General features: G+C 36.2%; 1 protein-coding gene across 1 annotated transcript; it reads right to left on the reverse strand.

The window, feature by feature from the left end:
* Window positions 1-2,633: 2,633 nt before the first annotated feature.
* Window positions 2,634-15,102, reverse strand: LOC145777081 (coiled-coil domain-containing protein 39-like). Its single transcript, XM_082588369.1, has 22 exons — window positions 14,943-15,102; window positions 14,337-14,456; window positions 13,761-13,907; window positions 13,475-13,611; window positions 12,517-12,631; window positions 12,176-12,304; window positions 11,518-11,569; window positions 11,126-11,265; window positions 10,583-10,686; window positions 10,131-10,317; window positions 9,862-10,002; window positions 9,498-9,662; window positions 8,768-8,898; window positions 8,197-8,321; window positions 7,599-7,737; window positions 7,076-7,151; window positions 6,463-6,609; window positions 6,086-6,205; window positions 5,177-5,317; window positions 4,342-4,479; window positions 3,886-4,034; window positions 2,634-3,200 (listed from the first exon to the last, which is right to left on the reverse strand). The coding sequence occupies exons 1-22, from the start codon at window positions 15,030-15,032 to the stop codon at window positions 3,068-3,070; spliced, it is 2,826 nt and encodes a 941-aa protein (XP_082444495.1). The 5' UTR covers window positions 15,033-15,102; the 3' UTR covers window positions 2,634-3,067.
* Window positions 15,103-15,820: the final 718 nt, after the last annotated feature.

Consider the following 15,820-nt stretch of genomic DNA (forward strand, 5'->3'; position numbering starts at 1 on the left):
GCGTTTCCAGTCCAGATGCTACTATTTAGAAGTCCGTGGCCAGGCTGTATTTCAGAAACAGTTGCATTTATCTACTTTGTTCTGTCGGCAAACTTGCATTTAAATGTCAACACCTCACAGAACCGTCGCTTGAAACGAAATACAATTTTCTGCAGCCGCTTTTCTTACAGCACTCAAGTAAAAAATAAAAATAACTACTGAAGTGCCAAACAAATCATTCTATGAAACAAACTGTTTCAGCTTGCTATTGGCCAAGTGCGAAAATCGTTTTGTAATATTGTGAAATATTATTGAGCGCTTGTTTTTATTTAAACTGCTTAAAAATTAACCTACGTTTGTCTGCAAAGAGACAATCCTCCTGCTTTAAACTAGTCTTCATAAAAATAACTTGCAGTCTTATCAAAACGTCGCTCGACTAGCTCCTTTTTTACCGCAGCGCTGGTGTTTTAAGCTTGATCCATTGGTTTGTATTAATATTTCATGCCTATTTCACACGTACATTTCTGAAAAAGGTTAGTGGGCAGAAGTTGAGCGTTTATGTTTGGCTGCAATGATTAGGTTTTTAATCTTACTCTTCAGAGGTAATGTTCAGCTTTCGTGTGAGAATTTGTTCAAGACTGAACTGGGACAGAGTGTCTACTGTCCATTCTATATTAGTCCTATTTGCGAAAATAAAATCAACTTAAATTACTCCTGAATGTAGGCAATGTTTCTCAAATAAGCCATGTTCAGCCCAGATCTGAAGCATTACTTTCGTTTGGTATATCTGTGACAGGGGTGGACAGTTGGTAATTAATATGTGGTATCTGTTCAGTCTGCAGAAAACAACGTTTGAATAACTGAGTTACATGTTTGTTACCTTGCCTAACATAACCCTCATTACAGATAGACGAATACCATTGCAACTACAAAGGCCAATCATCTGTATCTTATTCAGCGAAGTCTGGTTCTCGTAGAAGCTATCATTTATTTTGAAGTCAAGAAATTTGGATCACTATTACAATCAATACTAAAATTTTCCCTTTTTCTTAAGTGTTTCTCCACCTTTTCAAAAAATTAACCGCAGCAGGATAACTTAAAATTTATAGTTTAATATGTGCGGCTACAATCTTTGCGCTCCGTCACTTATCGCAGAAAACATTGCCTTGCAAAGTCATGCTCATTTCATCGTTGGGTAGTCTGAAAAAATGATGAGGCGAACCGGATAGCAATCGCAAGAGGCGACTCGGATAGCAATCGCAAATGGTATTGCAATCCTGTCTTTTAATCTGCTACATGTAGCCTACTTGACATGATAACGAGCGAAAGAAGCATAAAAAGGACATTTATGTGATTGCATTCATGCATGCTATTCGAAGCGTAAAAGCCTTAAATCCCTATTGAGCTTGTAGAAATCAATTGTGCGTTGTGTGTGAAATTAAACAACGTAAAAAAATTGTTAATTTTTGTTCGTTTGGCTGATATCTATTGAAAGAGTCAAATTTAAAAGTAAGAAGTGCATACGAGATTTAGGTTGATTTCTTTGCTTGTAAGCAAACGCAACGTTATTGCAATCGTTGCCGACCTTGAATCGTAACCTTGTGCTAACGCCAGACAGCCAATCAGTTCATTTTCCATTGCTTCAACGTCTGCAGACGTCAATTCAAGTATGATCAAATTGAGATCATTTTGAAAAAGATAAAACCGCTCAAAGAGGACGTAGGCCTACCGTAGTTTTTTGCATAACTAAGAAATAGACCCTAAAAACATACAGAAATTCATACCAAATATAGTTATTAGGCTACTTTCTAAAACCTCTACATCCTGTTTCACCCTAAAAGGTAAATCATCAGAAGGTCCTTATTCAAATAGAATAACGAGTTTTATAGAAACTCATAAATATTTTTACATATGGCAAATTGTATGTCAGTCAAAAAGGTATTTTTTATTAGAAATACGAGGTAGGCGTTCCTGTTAATCCCAATGCTTATACTTCAAACTATTCTGAATACAACCTATCGACCTCAGCAGTAGTTCAAAGGCTTCACACTCATGGGAAGCCATCAGGATTAGCTTTCAGAAGAGGTTTTCTAGGGCAGTAAATAATTATTTCTTCAATTTGTCTAGAAAAAGGAAAATGTGTCTTCTGATAGGAGTCAAACCCACACCAACGCTGGATGGCAACGAATCAGCTAAATGTATTTCAAAACAAACTAAAGTGTTTTCCTTCCAGTTAGCTGAATCACATTTTGCTAGAAATTGACTTTCCGAGACATTATTTTTCATCACATCTATTCCAATATAATGCTAATACTACTCTTTTCATACGCACTTGATTGAAGGTGAACTCTTGAAGCAAAATCAGTTTCTAGCAAAGTGTGATTAAACTGAGTCGAGTGAAGATAAATGCATTTGTATAAGTGATGAATAACTTATCTGATCAATACAATAGTTTTAATATGTCGCTACCGCGTCTGTCCCGATACTGACTCAGCGCTTGACCTGACAAAAAAAACGCAAGATCAAGCGCCACCTGGTGGACGGAGTAATTTACAGACAACAATCAGAAACTTCCCTCTGTCAAACTAGGTGACCGGCATAGGAGCAGGAATATTGGAATAACCAACCTTTGTCATTCAATCAAACGGTTTGTTTCAAATTTCATTTATTTTCAACTACATGAAACTTTAGTTTGATACAAACAGCATGCTGTAGGCCAAAAGGCTTTAATACAACTGTTAGTGGAATGAAAAAAAAACAACAACAGGAAAGCATAGAGTAGACTCTGGTACACACGGTTTTATACATCAAATGCAGTAGTAGCTGATGCACATAGTACGCAAAATTCAAATTGAAGATAAAAATACAAATTCTGATGGGTAGAGCGTTAAAAAAAGTAACAGACACAGTTAAAGTATTCTTCAATACGAAACAAGACTTTAAAATTTATCAATTGATCACAATTTGAAAAACATTTTATCACGAATTCATTGACAGTTGAAAAAAAAAGCCATGATAGATACAATAGCGTTCAATAATTCATTGAGCATCATGAAACACACGATTATATTTAACATCTGCTTGACAATCATTTCCGCGACGATCGGGAACTTGTTGACCGAACGCTTCCTCTGGAACTAACGCTTGGAGGCCTTGACCCAGGTGGAGAAGTGACCTGAAGGCCGAGGCCAAGATCTACAGCTTTGGGGGCTGTGGCAGATCTAAACATGGTGATACAGTAGATTAGTTTGCATTGGACAAAGGATAACTGCATTGTTCACGCATTGATCGCTCTAAAAAATGAACCGGCAGATTCATAAACACTCAGACTGATGCATTGAAGATACCCGCTGCTCATGCACATTATACGACAAATCACATAAAAATAGTGTGCGCTTTTAAGATAATAACACGGTCAATAACCAGAAGTGGCCTACATTGCTGCTACGTTGAGCCGCTGTCAAGTTAATCCAGCAGAAACTAAATTTTATATGATTCTATTCAAATACAGATACCTCTTCCTTTCCACTCATCTGCATCACTATCCTGTGTTAAGTGTGCAAGAGAATTTCAAATTGTAATTTACATGTCGCATATTGTCATCAATTTGGTGAAGTTGTTTTTCAGAAATTTGTGACGCCTGTCTATTTATCTCACACAACTGGCATATCGAAGTGAAGCTGTCTTCTACTTATCAAGGTTGGCTGTGTGTTGCGAATCTTCAGCACTAAATAGTGTATCATGCTAAATAACTTTTTAAACCATAACCAAAGTAGAGTAAATTTCATTAACTTGCAATCCACAGAAAATCGTGACATGCTAACATATTACATGTCAGTTTTGGTAAAAATATCTCAGATCTTAGGATACGTTAAAATGGCTAAACGATACGTTGATCTAATGTACCTTGCAGAAGATATGGAACTACGGGGTGAGCTTCTGGCACTTGATCTGACGGAACCTTGAGAGCTCAATCTTGATTCAGGACCGGCCGTCGGAACAGGAAGACCGACTTGTTGAAAGCATTCCTCCATGAAACCAGCCATGTCTGGAAACTAATTGAAAACTTCAAATGTAACATTATGCTTTTGTAAGCAAGAATTTTTTTGAATTTTACTCACAAAATTCAATAGTATATTCGGTATATGTCGTTTACTGGTTTTGCCTGCTAAATCGCTGGATGTTAAAATACAAAAGTTAAAGTACGGTCTGTATCAGTAACGAAACCAATTACCTAAAAATTACAATGGCTTGCATTAGCTGTAAAAACATTATTTCTTAAGACGCTGAAAAGTTATGAGGAAATTTTTCCTCCTCACCCGTAGCTTCATTCTTATTCTTTACAGTAGTTTAAAGACAAACCTGATTCGCTATATTCGCAATAGCCTTTGCAATGGTTTTGTTTTTACTTCGTAAATCTCTCAAATCCATATCTCGCTCTTCAATCATTGGAACTTTGCTTCCTCGAGCGACGCGAGACTCCCTGGCAGTTCGAGACACCTAAACAAGCAATACAAAGTAATGGGGATAAAAAAAAAAAAAAACTTAGCCAAGTGTCGAACCAAGTTCTCATGGCCGAAAGGCGACGTCGTTACCACTCGGCCATCAAGTAGTAAATAAATGATAACAATGCAAACCAGTGACGATAATTGTTCCAAAGCTGAATGCCAAGTTGCCATAGACCTCTCGACAAATATAGTGCTTCCCACATAGCAAAATTCGTTATTTTTACGCTAAAATGAAAAATTTTGCGGTCTAGGTTGTGACACCATTATAAAGTAGGCTATTATATGACTCCCCTGAACAAGATTTAAACACAATCTTTAGAAAATTGCCGCTCCATCGTATGTGTTCAACTGTTCATGTAATCAATAGAACATGATTCTAGACAACAAATTAGTATTTGTTACATTGATTTAACGTCTGCATACGTTGAATCAAACCGATAAATAGCTAATTTTCTAACTCGAATGGAGGTAAGCCGAACGACGTGTAAGTATTTCTTTAAAATCAGCTTTGTCGAAATGTCCTGTTTTTTGTGAGCTTTAAATTATTCAAAATACCGCCAAGTGTTACAAGAAATATGCCGTGATTGCAGCGATTTGGTCTACTTGAAAACAATTTGGCAAAAATGCTTCTACGATTGTGAGAAAAATAACATCAGACTGCCAATTGGCAGCTCAGCGTAAAAAATCACCTGTTTTTGAACACGATCCAACTTTTCTTTCTGCTCTTCTAATTCCTTATTCAGTTGTTGTATTTTCGCCTTTCTGTCTTGAACCATTTCCAAATAAGCGGTTTCGTCTCGCAGAGTCGTATCCATAGCGCTGCTCATGGTCTAAGAAAAAAAAAACAAAAAACGTTAAGAAATGCGTAGGGTCAAGATATTTTTGTTTGACATAACAGCTACAGTTACGGCTAAAATGTGCGATATTCTGAACTGTTCCAAACGATATTTAGCTACCGATTGTATAATGGACTTACATCAAAACCCCGATAATCCGACCGTTCAAGAGAGTGCTGCTGCGTGGTCATAGTAGGCTGGACCTGTCCAATCTTTTATTCATTGCAGGTCGCATTTCTTTGCTGAAAGGCTCATCAGGCCAAAATTGTAAAATTGCTTATCGTTTTTTCTGTGTGTTTTGCGATATATTTTTTTGCGGTGCGCATGTTTGATGCTTCATGTGACATTTTTTTTTCGAGTTGTGTAAGTTTAACTTGTTGTTTTAACGATGTTAAGTAATACTGAGTTTAGAAGTATCGTTTGTAGTTTTAGCGTGGTAAAAAGTTGATTTCTAACTGTCGTTTTTTCTTCAAAGGTAATTGAACTATTTTTTCCAGACGAAAAGCACAACCAAAAAAGTTCGACCCGTAATGTTAATGTTAAATCCGCTTGTGTTAAGTGCAGTAGTTTTAGATGCTGCATCATGATACAGTTTCCTTTGCGACCTTTTGCATATGTATTACACTATACCGTAAAATATATCTAGAACCGCGTTAAGACAATTGTGAAACTGCGTAGGTAGTCACAATAGTTGCCAGCTCTGTTATATCACAGTCTTTGAGACTGAAAAAATTACATCAAAACGACTTTTGTCCAACGTACTTGTAAATCTTCTTGGAGCTCTCGAATTTGCCGTCTCTTGTATTTGTATTTGTCAGTGACGGAACGAAGCTGTTCGTCGAGCTGGGTTTTTATTTCATATTCCTCACTCGTTTCAGTCACCTATAACAAGATTGATTTTCATTGATCACGCTGTGCTTTGGACCTACTAATAAGTTCAAACACAGTGCCACTGTGGTCTGAGTGCTGTAAGGACCATTCTTCCTTTAATTTGACGCATATTTTTTTGTCTTTTATTTAATTTAATTTTATTCTTACATTTTTTTTATTATTATTAATATTTTTTTATTAGTTTAATTTAATTTTAACTTTAGTTTCGTCTTTTATTTAATTTTATCATTTTTGTCGGTTCTCTGTACCTTTCCAAATGACCGTCTGTAGGTTTCATTTCTGCTATTCATGAGTCGAAGAGTGTTTTCTAAAGCTCTGATCTCTTTTTCCGCTTTTCGGATACGAGCATCAAGTTCGTCTCCGCTTCTCTGTAATTCCTCTTTGTCTTGTGCCGCCTTTAGGTATAAAAAAAAATTGTAAAGTTGGTAAGAAAAGACATCAGTGCAAGGAACTAAGCAATATCAACCCCGACAACCGGGAAACAGAACAAAGGAGCTGTAAAATCTGGCGGACCCCTGATAGCTGAAATAAACCGCAAGTAATCTCACTTACAAAAGATGAGACAAATAGATAATGTTGGTAAAAAAAAAAACCTTGAAAAGCTATGAAAGGATCTGTGACTCTACAAAATGAACATGTTAGTTAGACGATACCATTCATAAAACCTGAATTGATGTAAAAGAGTAAATTCTAGATAAATTTGATTTATTTATTTTATAGTTAAGTTCTTGTTTTATCATTTGTTTAGCTTACTCAAACTATTTGCTCACAGTGTGTTGCAATGCCATCGGTGTGACAGAAATTGGTTCGAAAATATCCCGATGGGATTATGAATCCGTTGTAGCAACACCAGAAGCTTACCTTGATGACGTAATAGGCTTGAGATCGTTCCTCGTCACCTTCAGGTGGCGCCATGGAGATCATTAACATTTCATACCTGAAGTGAATATGTATAGAGGTCATACACGTACAACGTACAACGTAATACACGTACAACATACACGTACAACGTAATACACGTACAACGTACAACATACACGTACAACGTAAATAGGATTACGAAGAAACCACACAGTCGCTCAGGCTCTTGAAGCAACCGATACGTTACAGCTCTTTGGTAGAACAGTATACTTTGATACTTTAAAGCGGGGGTACCCAAAGCTTTGTAGCCACAGGCCACATTTCGCGAGTCTTGGCGGGCCGCATTACAATTTTCACTCATTTTTTTTCTTGAAATTCGGCCTAAGCTTTAAGATTGTATTTTGTAGAGTCCAGACGGGGACAAGCTGCTTTACAAAAGTTAGATCGTTAAGGTTTTCCCACCGATTACTTCAAAGTCAAATACCAACTAGAGCCCAACCATTTCGAAAAGTACTTCACAAACCTCTGTCGCAACTTTTCGATTTTCTCTGTCCGCTGATGAAGTTCTGAGTTGACGGTGGACCGTTCCTCTTCGGCGGCTTTCAGTTGGCTGAACAACATGTCTTTGTGAACGGAGATTTCTTGCTTTCGCTCTTTCATAGCTGGTGAAAAAAATTTATTGCAAACTTATCACACCACAACCAGTAAAGACGTATTTTTATATTGTTACTTTTTTAATCGTAGCGCTATTTTATTATGTGCCAGTGCAGAAGAAATTCTAACCAAGGGACACTAAACAGACTGACCAGCCTCTTAAACTTAATCTTGCACTAAAGTTGTAAAGACGGGAAACTGGAAAATCGGTAAACACCATTTGTTTCACCATAAGCACAAAAAGCGGAGTAAAGTAACGAGATTTAACGTATTATTTACGCTTGTTTTAACATTCACAGAAAAAACGTAAATATGTTACATCTCGTTGCCTTACTCGGCTTTGTGTGCTTATCCAGACAGCAAAATCCGTTATTTTTACATTGATTCAACGTCTACAGACGTTGAATCAATGTAAAAATGGCGGATGTTGTTGTCTGGGAATGGTACAAGACAAACTCTACAAGTACCAGTAGATAACTGAAGGAAGCGCTTCTCCAGAGTCAGGACTTCGTCCGCTCTTCGATAAAGATTTTCTTGGGCTCGTTTTATTTCTAACTTGAGGATGTTTTCGTCGACCATGCTGTTTTGCTTCCTAGAAGTAGAAGAAATTAAACTTTAGCTTCTCGCCAAAAAAAATTATCAGGAATCATCATGTCAACTTCATCCTGAACATTAATCACAGAACTTCCTGTGTTGTCTTTATCAAATGAACTCTCGTGGATCCGGAGCAAGAGATGCTATGATTTCTAGATGGATTAATTCATTTCTCGCAAAGTTTACGAATTGTTTATCGGTGTGAAGTCATTAAAGCCGTTAGGTCATTGTTTGAATTTTCTTTCTTTGATGAAATTGCACAAAATGAAAAAAACACATGGTATTTATCGTTTATTTTAAATCAACAGAAATTATAATTTTATTTTCGATGTTATTTTTTCAAATTTAACATGATGATGCCTTGACTGTGCAATGTGTATCGCAAAATGAACTGGTAAATGACAAAGGAAACAGCGTTCTTTAGGTCTGATAAAAAACACTCACTTCGCAACGGTGCTCTTCAGCTGCTTGGCAGAGATCTCGTTGTACAGGTTTAGTTCTTCGATCTTGTTCGTCAGATCCGCCTTTTCCGCTCCAATAATTTCCATCTCCCGTTTCTGTCGCCGGATGTCATCCTGCGATTTAAAACATCCAACTGGTGTAACTTGTGATCATGACACCGTGCGGGCGGTGTGGGAGGGGCGGGACAGGACGTGACGTAGACGGATATGACGTAGAAGAGAAAGGGTTAAGAGAAAAGTTGAACTCTTAAAAGTTTGCTGGTCAAAAAGTTGCAAAAAGTATTTTCCTTTGTACGTAAGATAAAAAGCATAACTCGAGTAAGCCTAATCATTTTTATGTAAAGCTGTTCGACAGATGTTTCAGCATTTGAAATAAAGTTGATATTGCAAGCAGTTCAACACATTATGGCTTTTTAAAGATTTTGTAACTGAATGGAGAGATGTTTTCTTCTCTAATGCTGGTGTCGGTGTGAAATTTAAAATTTTTTTAAATTAATTTAAAAATTTCACACCGGCACCAGCATTAACATAATGCAAAAATTGAATGAGACTGTTCATCAGGCTTTTTAAGAGACGCATCTCACAAGACTTCGAATTGTGTTGGAAGGTATGCTTAAAGTAATTTGGATGAGTTTGTAAAGAGAGAACACATACTGATTAGGCTCGCAACAATATTGTAGACCAACGTAAAGAGACGAAGCTTAGAAGAATACCTGCAGCCGTTTCAGCTGGGTGTTCAACAAGGTTTTAACTGCGTTCTTCTCATCCAAAGTTTGTAAAAGTTCTTCAATTTTCGCTTCCAGCTGCCTCTTCTCTTCAGTATTAAGATCGCCTTCTAGACGCGCTAACCTGCGTTCGAGCTGCTGTATCGCAAAGTCCTAAAATCAACACATTGAAGTAAACATTAAAATAACAAAAATCATACCATCTGGCTGTTTTTTTTTTAGATAAGTATGTTGACAACGTTTACAAAATTTTAGCTAAATAATATTAAATTTTAAGACTAAACTTTTTGTAGCAGTTTGATCTGAAAAAGTCTCTTTAACCGACTGCATATCATGTCCATCACAACATCACCTGGTTGTAAATTATTTCTTGTTGCTTGATAGATTGCTGATCGAGCTTCTTCAGCCTTGAAGTGAGATTTCTATTCGCTGCTCGATTTCCTTGAATCTCAGCTGAGATGTTTTTTTCACTTGTTATCACATCGTACAATGCCTGAAAAGCATTTAACTCCCGTCACTAAAGACAAACTTCCTTCCACCAAACTCAACAATCAATACAGTTCAAGGTTGCAAACGCTATAATAATCTTACGTAAATAATGCACTTGATGAAGAAAACTACCTGCTTCTTTTTGAATTGGATTTCTCTGGTCCAAGAAAGTTCCTTGTTGAGATTCTTAACGGCTTCTTCTTCCTCTTCAAACATTTTTGCAGCTATAGCAGCTTTCTCTTCGGCGCTGAGCGCCCCTTTCCTGGACATCTCAAGCTTGTTCGAAAGTTCTTCATGAACAGCGAAGGCATGTTGGAGACTGTGACAGCAAAATAATAAATGAAGTCAAATTTGGTTTTGCTTAACGTGATTGTTCGACTTCACAAAACACGAAAGTGCTGACATTTTCTAGATTAAACTAGCCAAGGAAGACTTTTGGAGATAAATTTCAATCGTTAAACATATAAAACATTTGATTAATCGTTGCAAATGAAATTGTTTTCTCTTGTCTCAAAAATATAAATCTAACTCAACAAAAGTACTTTACTGCATCAAGTCAGTAAGCAATTCAAACCAATGCCTACTTTTCTTGTTTGCTGGCTATGTCCTTCTTTAGATTAGTGATGTTAGATTTTATGGCTTCAAGATCAGAAGCCGTCCTCTCAACGGTATATTGTAGTGTGTCAAGCTGAAACGAAAAGTAACTAGTCTGAAAATCATGGAAATACATGCCTCCTCAATACTCAATAGAATTTGTAGCACGAACTGAGCAGGCTTGTTCAATATGGAATATATACAAGCGCTTTACAGTTGTAAGTTCTCAAAAGTTGCTTTGCTTCATTTACAGCTTTTAACACAACAAAATCTTGCTTTTAATTTCAAAAACAAAAAAGAACGCTCTATATAGCACAGCTAAATCAGAGATTTTTAAGTGACAACTTGAATTGAACAATTACAAAAAGTTTTACTTACAACAATGCGTTGAGAACTGAACCCTCCTTAGAATATTTTAAACTTGAAATTTTAATATACATTTTCTGAAGTGACGGCTTAAAATTCTACACAGCCATTGCAAAGCTGCAGCAAAGCGTATAAACCACCATAGGCAGGTCTTTAAGCTACCATACCTCATCTTGCAGTTGCGATCTTGCATTCTCATGTTCTTGAAGATCCATGCGAAGTTTGGCAGCGTATCTTTCTTCTGCGGCAATCTTCTTATCCATGTCAGCGTTGTTTTCCATCTCGCTTTCAAGAAACGCTTGCTTTTCTACAAAGAAAAAAAGGACATGTGTAGCCTACTTGGGGTGTTGAAAACGTCACAGAGAAAAAGTGGAGATTTTTTCTCCATTCGATCAACTTAACTATTAAAAATAAAACACAAAAGAAAACACGGCATTATAAACTGTCGTTGAAAAATTTGTTAACTCAATTAGCACCAACGATTTACTCATAAAGTATTGAGCTTTATACACCTGAGCATTCACTTTAATAACTAAAAAGTTGGAAAAATGTTATGTACCTTTGATGATTTGTTCCTTCGCTCTCACCTCTTCTTTAACTTTGGAGAGTTCCTAGATTGAAGAAAAGTAAAAAGATAGTGAGACTAGTGGCAATTACATGTTGTAAACGTGTAAAGTTACATCTGCAATAAAAATCTGTATGCAACGTAAGTGTATGTTGTTAACATAAACGATTTTGGGTGTGTAAGTTTTATAAATTGACGATAAATAATAGCTCACTAAGTACTTGATACAGTTCATAGAAACTGTCCAACACACATTGCAAAAGGAAGATAAAACTACAGTATATAATACAATCCAGCTTTTCCACATAAAGTATGAAAAAACTAAAAAAAAAACCTTGCAAAAATATAGACTATGAGCCAAATAAGGCATCTAACCGTTCACATGAAAAGAAGGCGAGGTTAGGATACGTAAAAAACGATAAAGGAGATATCTGCAAATCTGACAACACTAACAGGATGCTTAACATAGAATTGCATGACAAGATTAAACATATGATGAAAAGACACACTATCAAACAACTCGACCTGATTAGCTACAAGCACTGAAAAAGAAACAGGACAAGAAATTAGTTAAATAGTTGCTGTCACCGTATAAAATAGCCTACTTGGTCATTTGAACGAGAAAACATAATATCAAAAGCGATTAACATACCAGGGCAGCTTGATCCATCTCTCTGTCCCTTCTTTGCATTTGTTCTATTGTAACTTCCCACTGAGCGATCAGATTCTGTCTATCACTGTGCGCCTTGCGGAACTCCTCAGCAGTCTTGTCCAGTGCAATCTTTTAAGCACCAAAAACATTGTTTTTAATGGAATATTGATTGATTTTAAAACCATCTATTCTTGCACTGCGAATGCTTCTTTTGAAAGTGAAGTTTAGATTCCTTGCATAGCTACTTGTAGAAGGCTTAATTTCAACAAAAGTCTTTGATTCGCTTGAAGACAATCGCACAGGCTAACAGCTTAAAATGCATTTATAAAGTAACACCTTACCTGGGCCGTTAATGTTTCAGTGGTTTCATTATCTAAAATTTTTCTTTTTTTGTGTGATTCATCAGTTAAGTGTTCAATTAAAAGTGTCAATTCCTTTAACTTTGATTGATCTTGGCTGGAAAAAAAAAAAAGAAATACAAAATTACTGCAACACTATTGACCACAAAATGAATAGGAAGTCGCGTGTATATATGTTTGCACCTCAAATTGATACCACATTGCAATAGTTCTGGTCACTTTTACAGACAGACTATTGAAGATGTTAAAATATCTTACACAAGCTAAAACAGAACCAAATTCTAAAAATCCACATTGAGAGAAAAAGCAATAAAATAAACACCAGGCCTCTGAGCTCCCGGCGACCATGGCCGCCGAAAAGTCGTTAAATGACCTTCGAAACCACCCCGCTGGTAGGCCATGTTTGATCGCCGGCTTCCACCAGCCAACATTTCTCCACTCATGTTCGTATTTCAAAGCCTAGTAGGCTATGCGAAACTTCCAAGATTAAGCTCTGCAAGAAGCTTTCCAAGTCCGATGAAGATTCAATCAACCAATTTTATTCCTTATTTGCATTTGTACGTGAAAATTTTTATGCTTCATTCGCATTCACAACGTTTTTTTTTTATAAATAAGATAGAGTCTCTCACACGCGGACAAAAGATATTGCCGATAGAGGTTTCGTAAAAAATCTGAGCGTTGATCAATAAAAACTCGAAGACTATCTGTACACCTACTTAGGAAACAGCGCATTTAAGACAACTGCAAATATGTTTAAGGGCCTTGTTTGCGTTGTTCTTATCTGAGTAAACGCAAAAACAAGATATTAATTAACCGATTTTTAAAAACACAAACTTTTAACGGATTTTACTATTTTGGCTGCCGGAAAGAAGCTCTGGTAGACCATGCTTGGTCGCCGGAAAAATAAAAGGAGCTTAGAGGCCAGGAACACTCAACTTACTTGGAATATTTTTTCAAGGTTATTGCATCCTCATCTCTTCTAGCAGACTCCTCTAACCAAGCTTCCAGTGCTTGTTGATCCCAATTCATCCGCGATTTCAACTCCTCCAATTGTTGGCTTTGCATGAATATCTTGTTCTAAACACAGATAACTTTTCTATGTAATACCTGTACAGAGCGGCTTGAGCACATGCTACTCACACAGGCTTTCTATGTTATATATCTTCTCCGTTCTTTTAGATCAGTGAGTAAGGATGTTTAGCATAACATCAAAAATACTAACTCACTTCAAAGTTGTTTCTTTTTTCTCTGATTAGTGTCAATTCCTTTTCGTGTCTCAATGTTTCCTGCTGGAGTCTTCCTTCTTCACGAGCTGATATGGCACACATGTGAACTTCTGTTTCCACCTCGTTTGTGATTGCGTTTAGTAAGTTCTGAAATATGCCAAGGTAGCATATCAGTGACAACAGCAACAGGCAATTTATTAACCAGTTGGGCATGAAATCTTAAGCAAACACAACTTTTGAGAAGTAGGGAATTAGGTAAAATTATACATGTCTATGCTCTAAATGCAAAACTTTAAGCATGTGAAAATTATAATTAAAGTGAAAGAGTTTGCCTTGCATAAACTTTGTAGAGCTAATCCTTAATAACCAAATTGTCAAACTTAGTTGTGATAAAAAGTTCATTTTATAGTACAACAAACAACTTTTAGGTAACCTCAATTATACCTACCGTAACACAAAGAGGAGTAAGTAAAGCAACTATTATTTATAACAATATAACATTTTATATATTTTACAAGAAAAAGAGATATAAATTTTACTGGGAATATATAAAACACAGTGCAACAGTAAACTTACCAAGTTATGAGTAAGTTCTTGTTGAACATTCTTCAAATGCTGTGACATGCTATGTATACGATCATCATGATCCGCTACCTCATTGCCCGTCTTCTCGGTCTCCTTTTGCAGTTGCATCAACTAAAAATTAATGTAAATGCAACATAACGGATGACAAAAACTTCATCAGAAATTGCTTGTTTTGTATATACATTTTTAATTCATCAAAAGCTATGATACTAAGTGGTATTACAAAGGTGAGCAATGTCATATTTTCGAATATATAATTAATTTATCGTAAGTTATTGATAACGTTTCTGAGTAAAATCTTATGATCTTGACTATTGTAGTAGTAGTAGTTACCAGTGTTTGCGTTCTTATAATTTCAGAAAGAAAAAGACTTTTGCTGAATAGAGTGGAATGTTTAGGCATGGTATTGGTGTTAAGTTAGTTTGAATTTTATGATATATTCATGGTAATTGCAGTAATTTCTTGAACTGTTAAACAGCAGGACTATTTCAGACAAACCTGAAAATGTTTAATTCAGATAGGCTATCAGCCAATTCTGATCCAATCTTTGGGCTAAAGAACAGTGAAAATCAAAAATATTACATTATTACAACTAACCTTGTCTTCAAGTAATTTGTTCTCAGCATTAGCGACAGGCATTGCAATGCCTTCATCCCAGTCAATATCTGAGAATATTGAACTTGACATCTTTTACTTGCTTCAAATGTGACAAACAAAACAACAAAAGTATTACATACAATCTACTAATTAAGTTAAAAACTTCATCTAGCATAGTGCAGACATAAAACAATGGATAAGAAAACTCTTGCATTGGGAGTGAAATGTCATTTCTTCAACTCTGTTTAATTGGACCGCATTAGAAAAAAGAAAGATTAGTTTGATTATCCAGATTTCAAGTAAACTTACAGTCAACTACACTTTCTTACGTGTTAAATTTTTACTTGTTGACTTTCATCACCGTCACAAAAGGGGATGAGAGCTTCATCAACCTCATCACAACATCATCAAATCTACCAGCTCATCCATTCCACCACCAGGACAAGAAACAATAACTTAAACTGGATCTCAAACCTCAATCGTCGTGGGCTACAGTGTGATGTGCAGTCTGACCATAGAAAGAGCTCAACACCATGCTTTCTTGATGATGAGGTTCTTTTATATCCGGTTTTCTTTCTCCATTCTATTTTTATGATGACTGCTTAATGCTTATCCACATAAACATTGGAACTGGCAAATTCAATCCAATCCACTAACTACAAAGCCTACTTTTTGTGGGAGGGTGGTTTGTTTAAGCATAGTAATGGTCCAATTAAGTGAGGAAAATTGCACAGAAAATTTAATTTATGTTTGGGACTGGCAAAAAATGGTTTGATTAAGCAGGTATTCTGATTAAATGTGGGCCAATTAAGCAGGGTTGATCAAATAACTGAAAACGTTTTTTCACTGCCTTCCTTACAATATACAGTCTTGAAGCT

Source organism: Aplidium turbinatum, chromosome 9, assembly GCF_918807975.1.
Source record: "Aplidium turbinatum chromosome 9, kaAplTurb1.1, whole genome shotgun sequence".
In the NCBI taxonomy this organism is placed as follows: domain Eukaryota; kingdom Metazoa; phylum Chordata; class Ascidiacea; order Aplousobranchia; family Polyclinidae; genus Aplidium; species Aplidium turbinatum.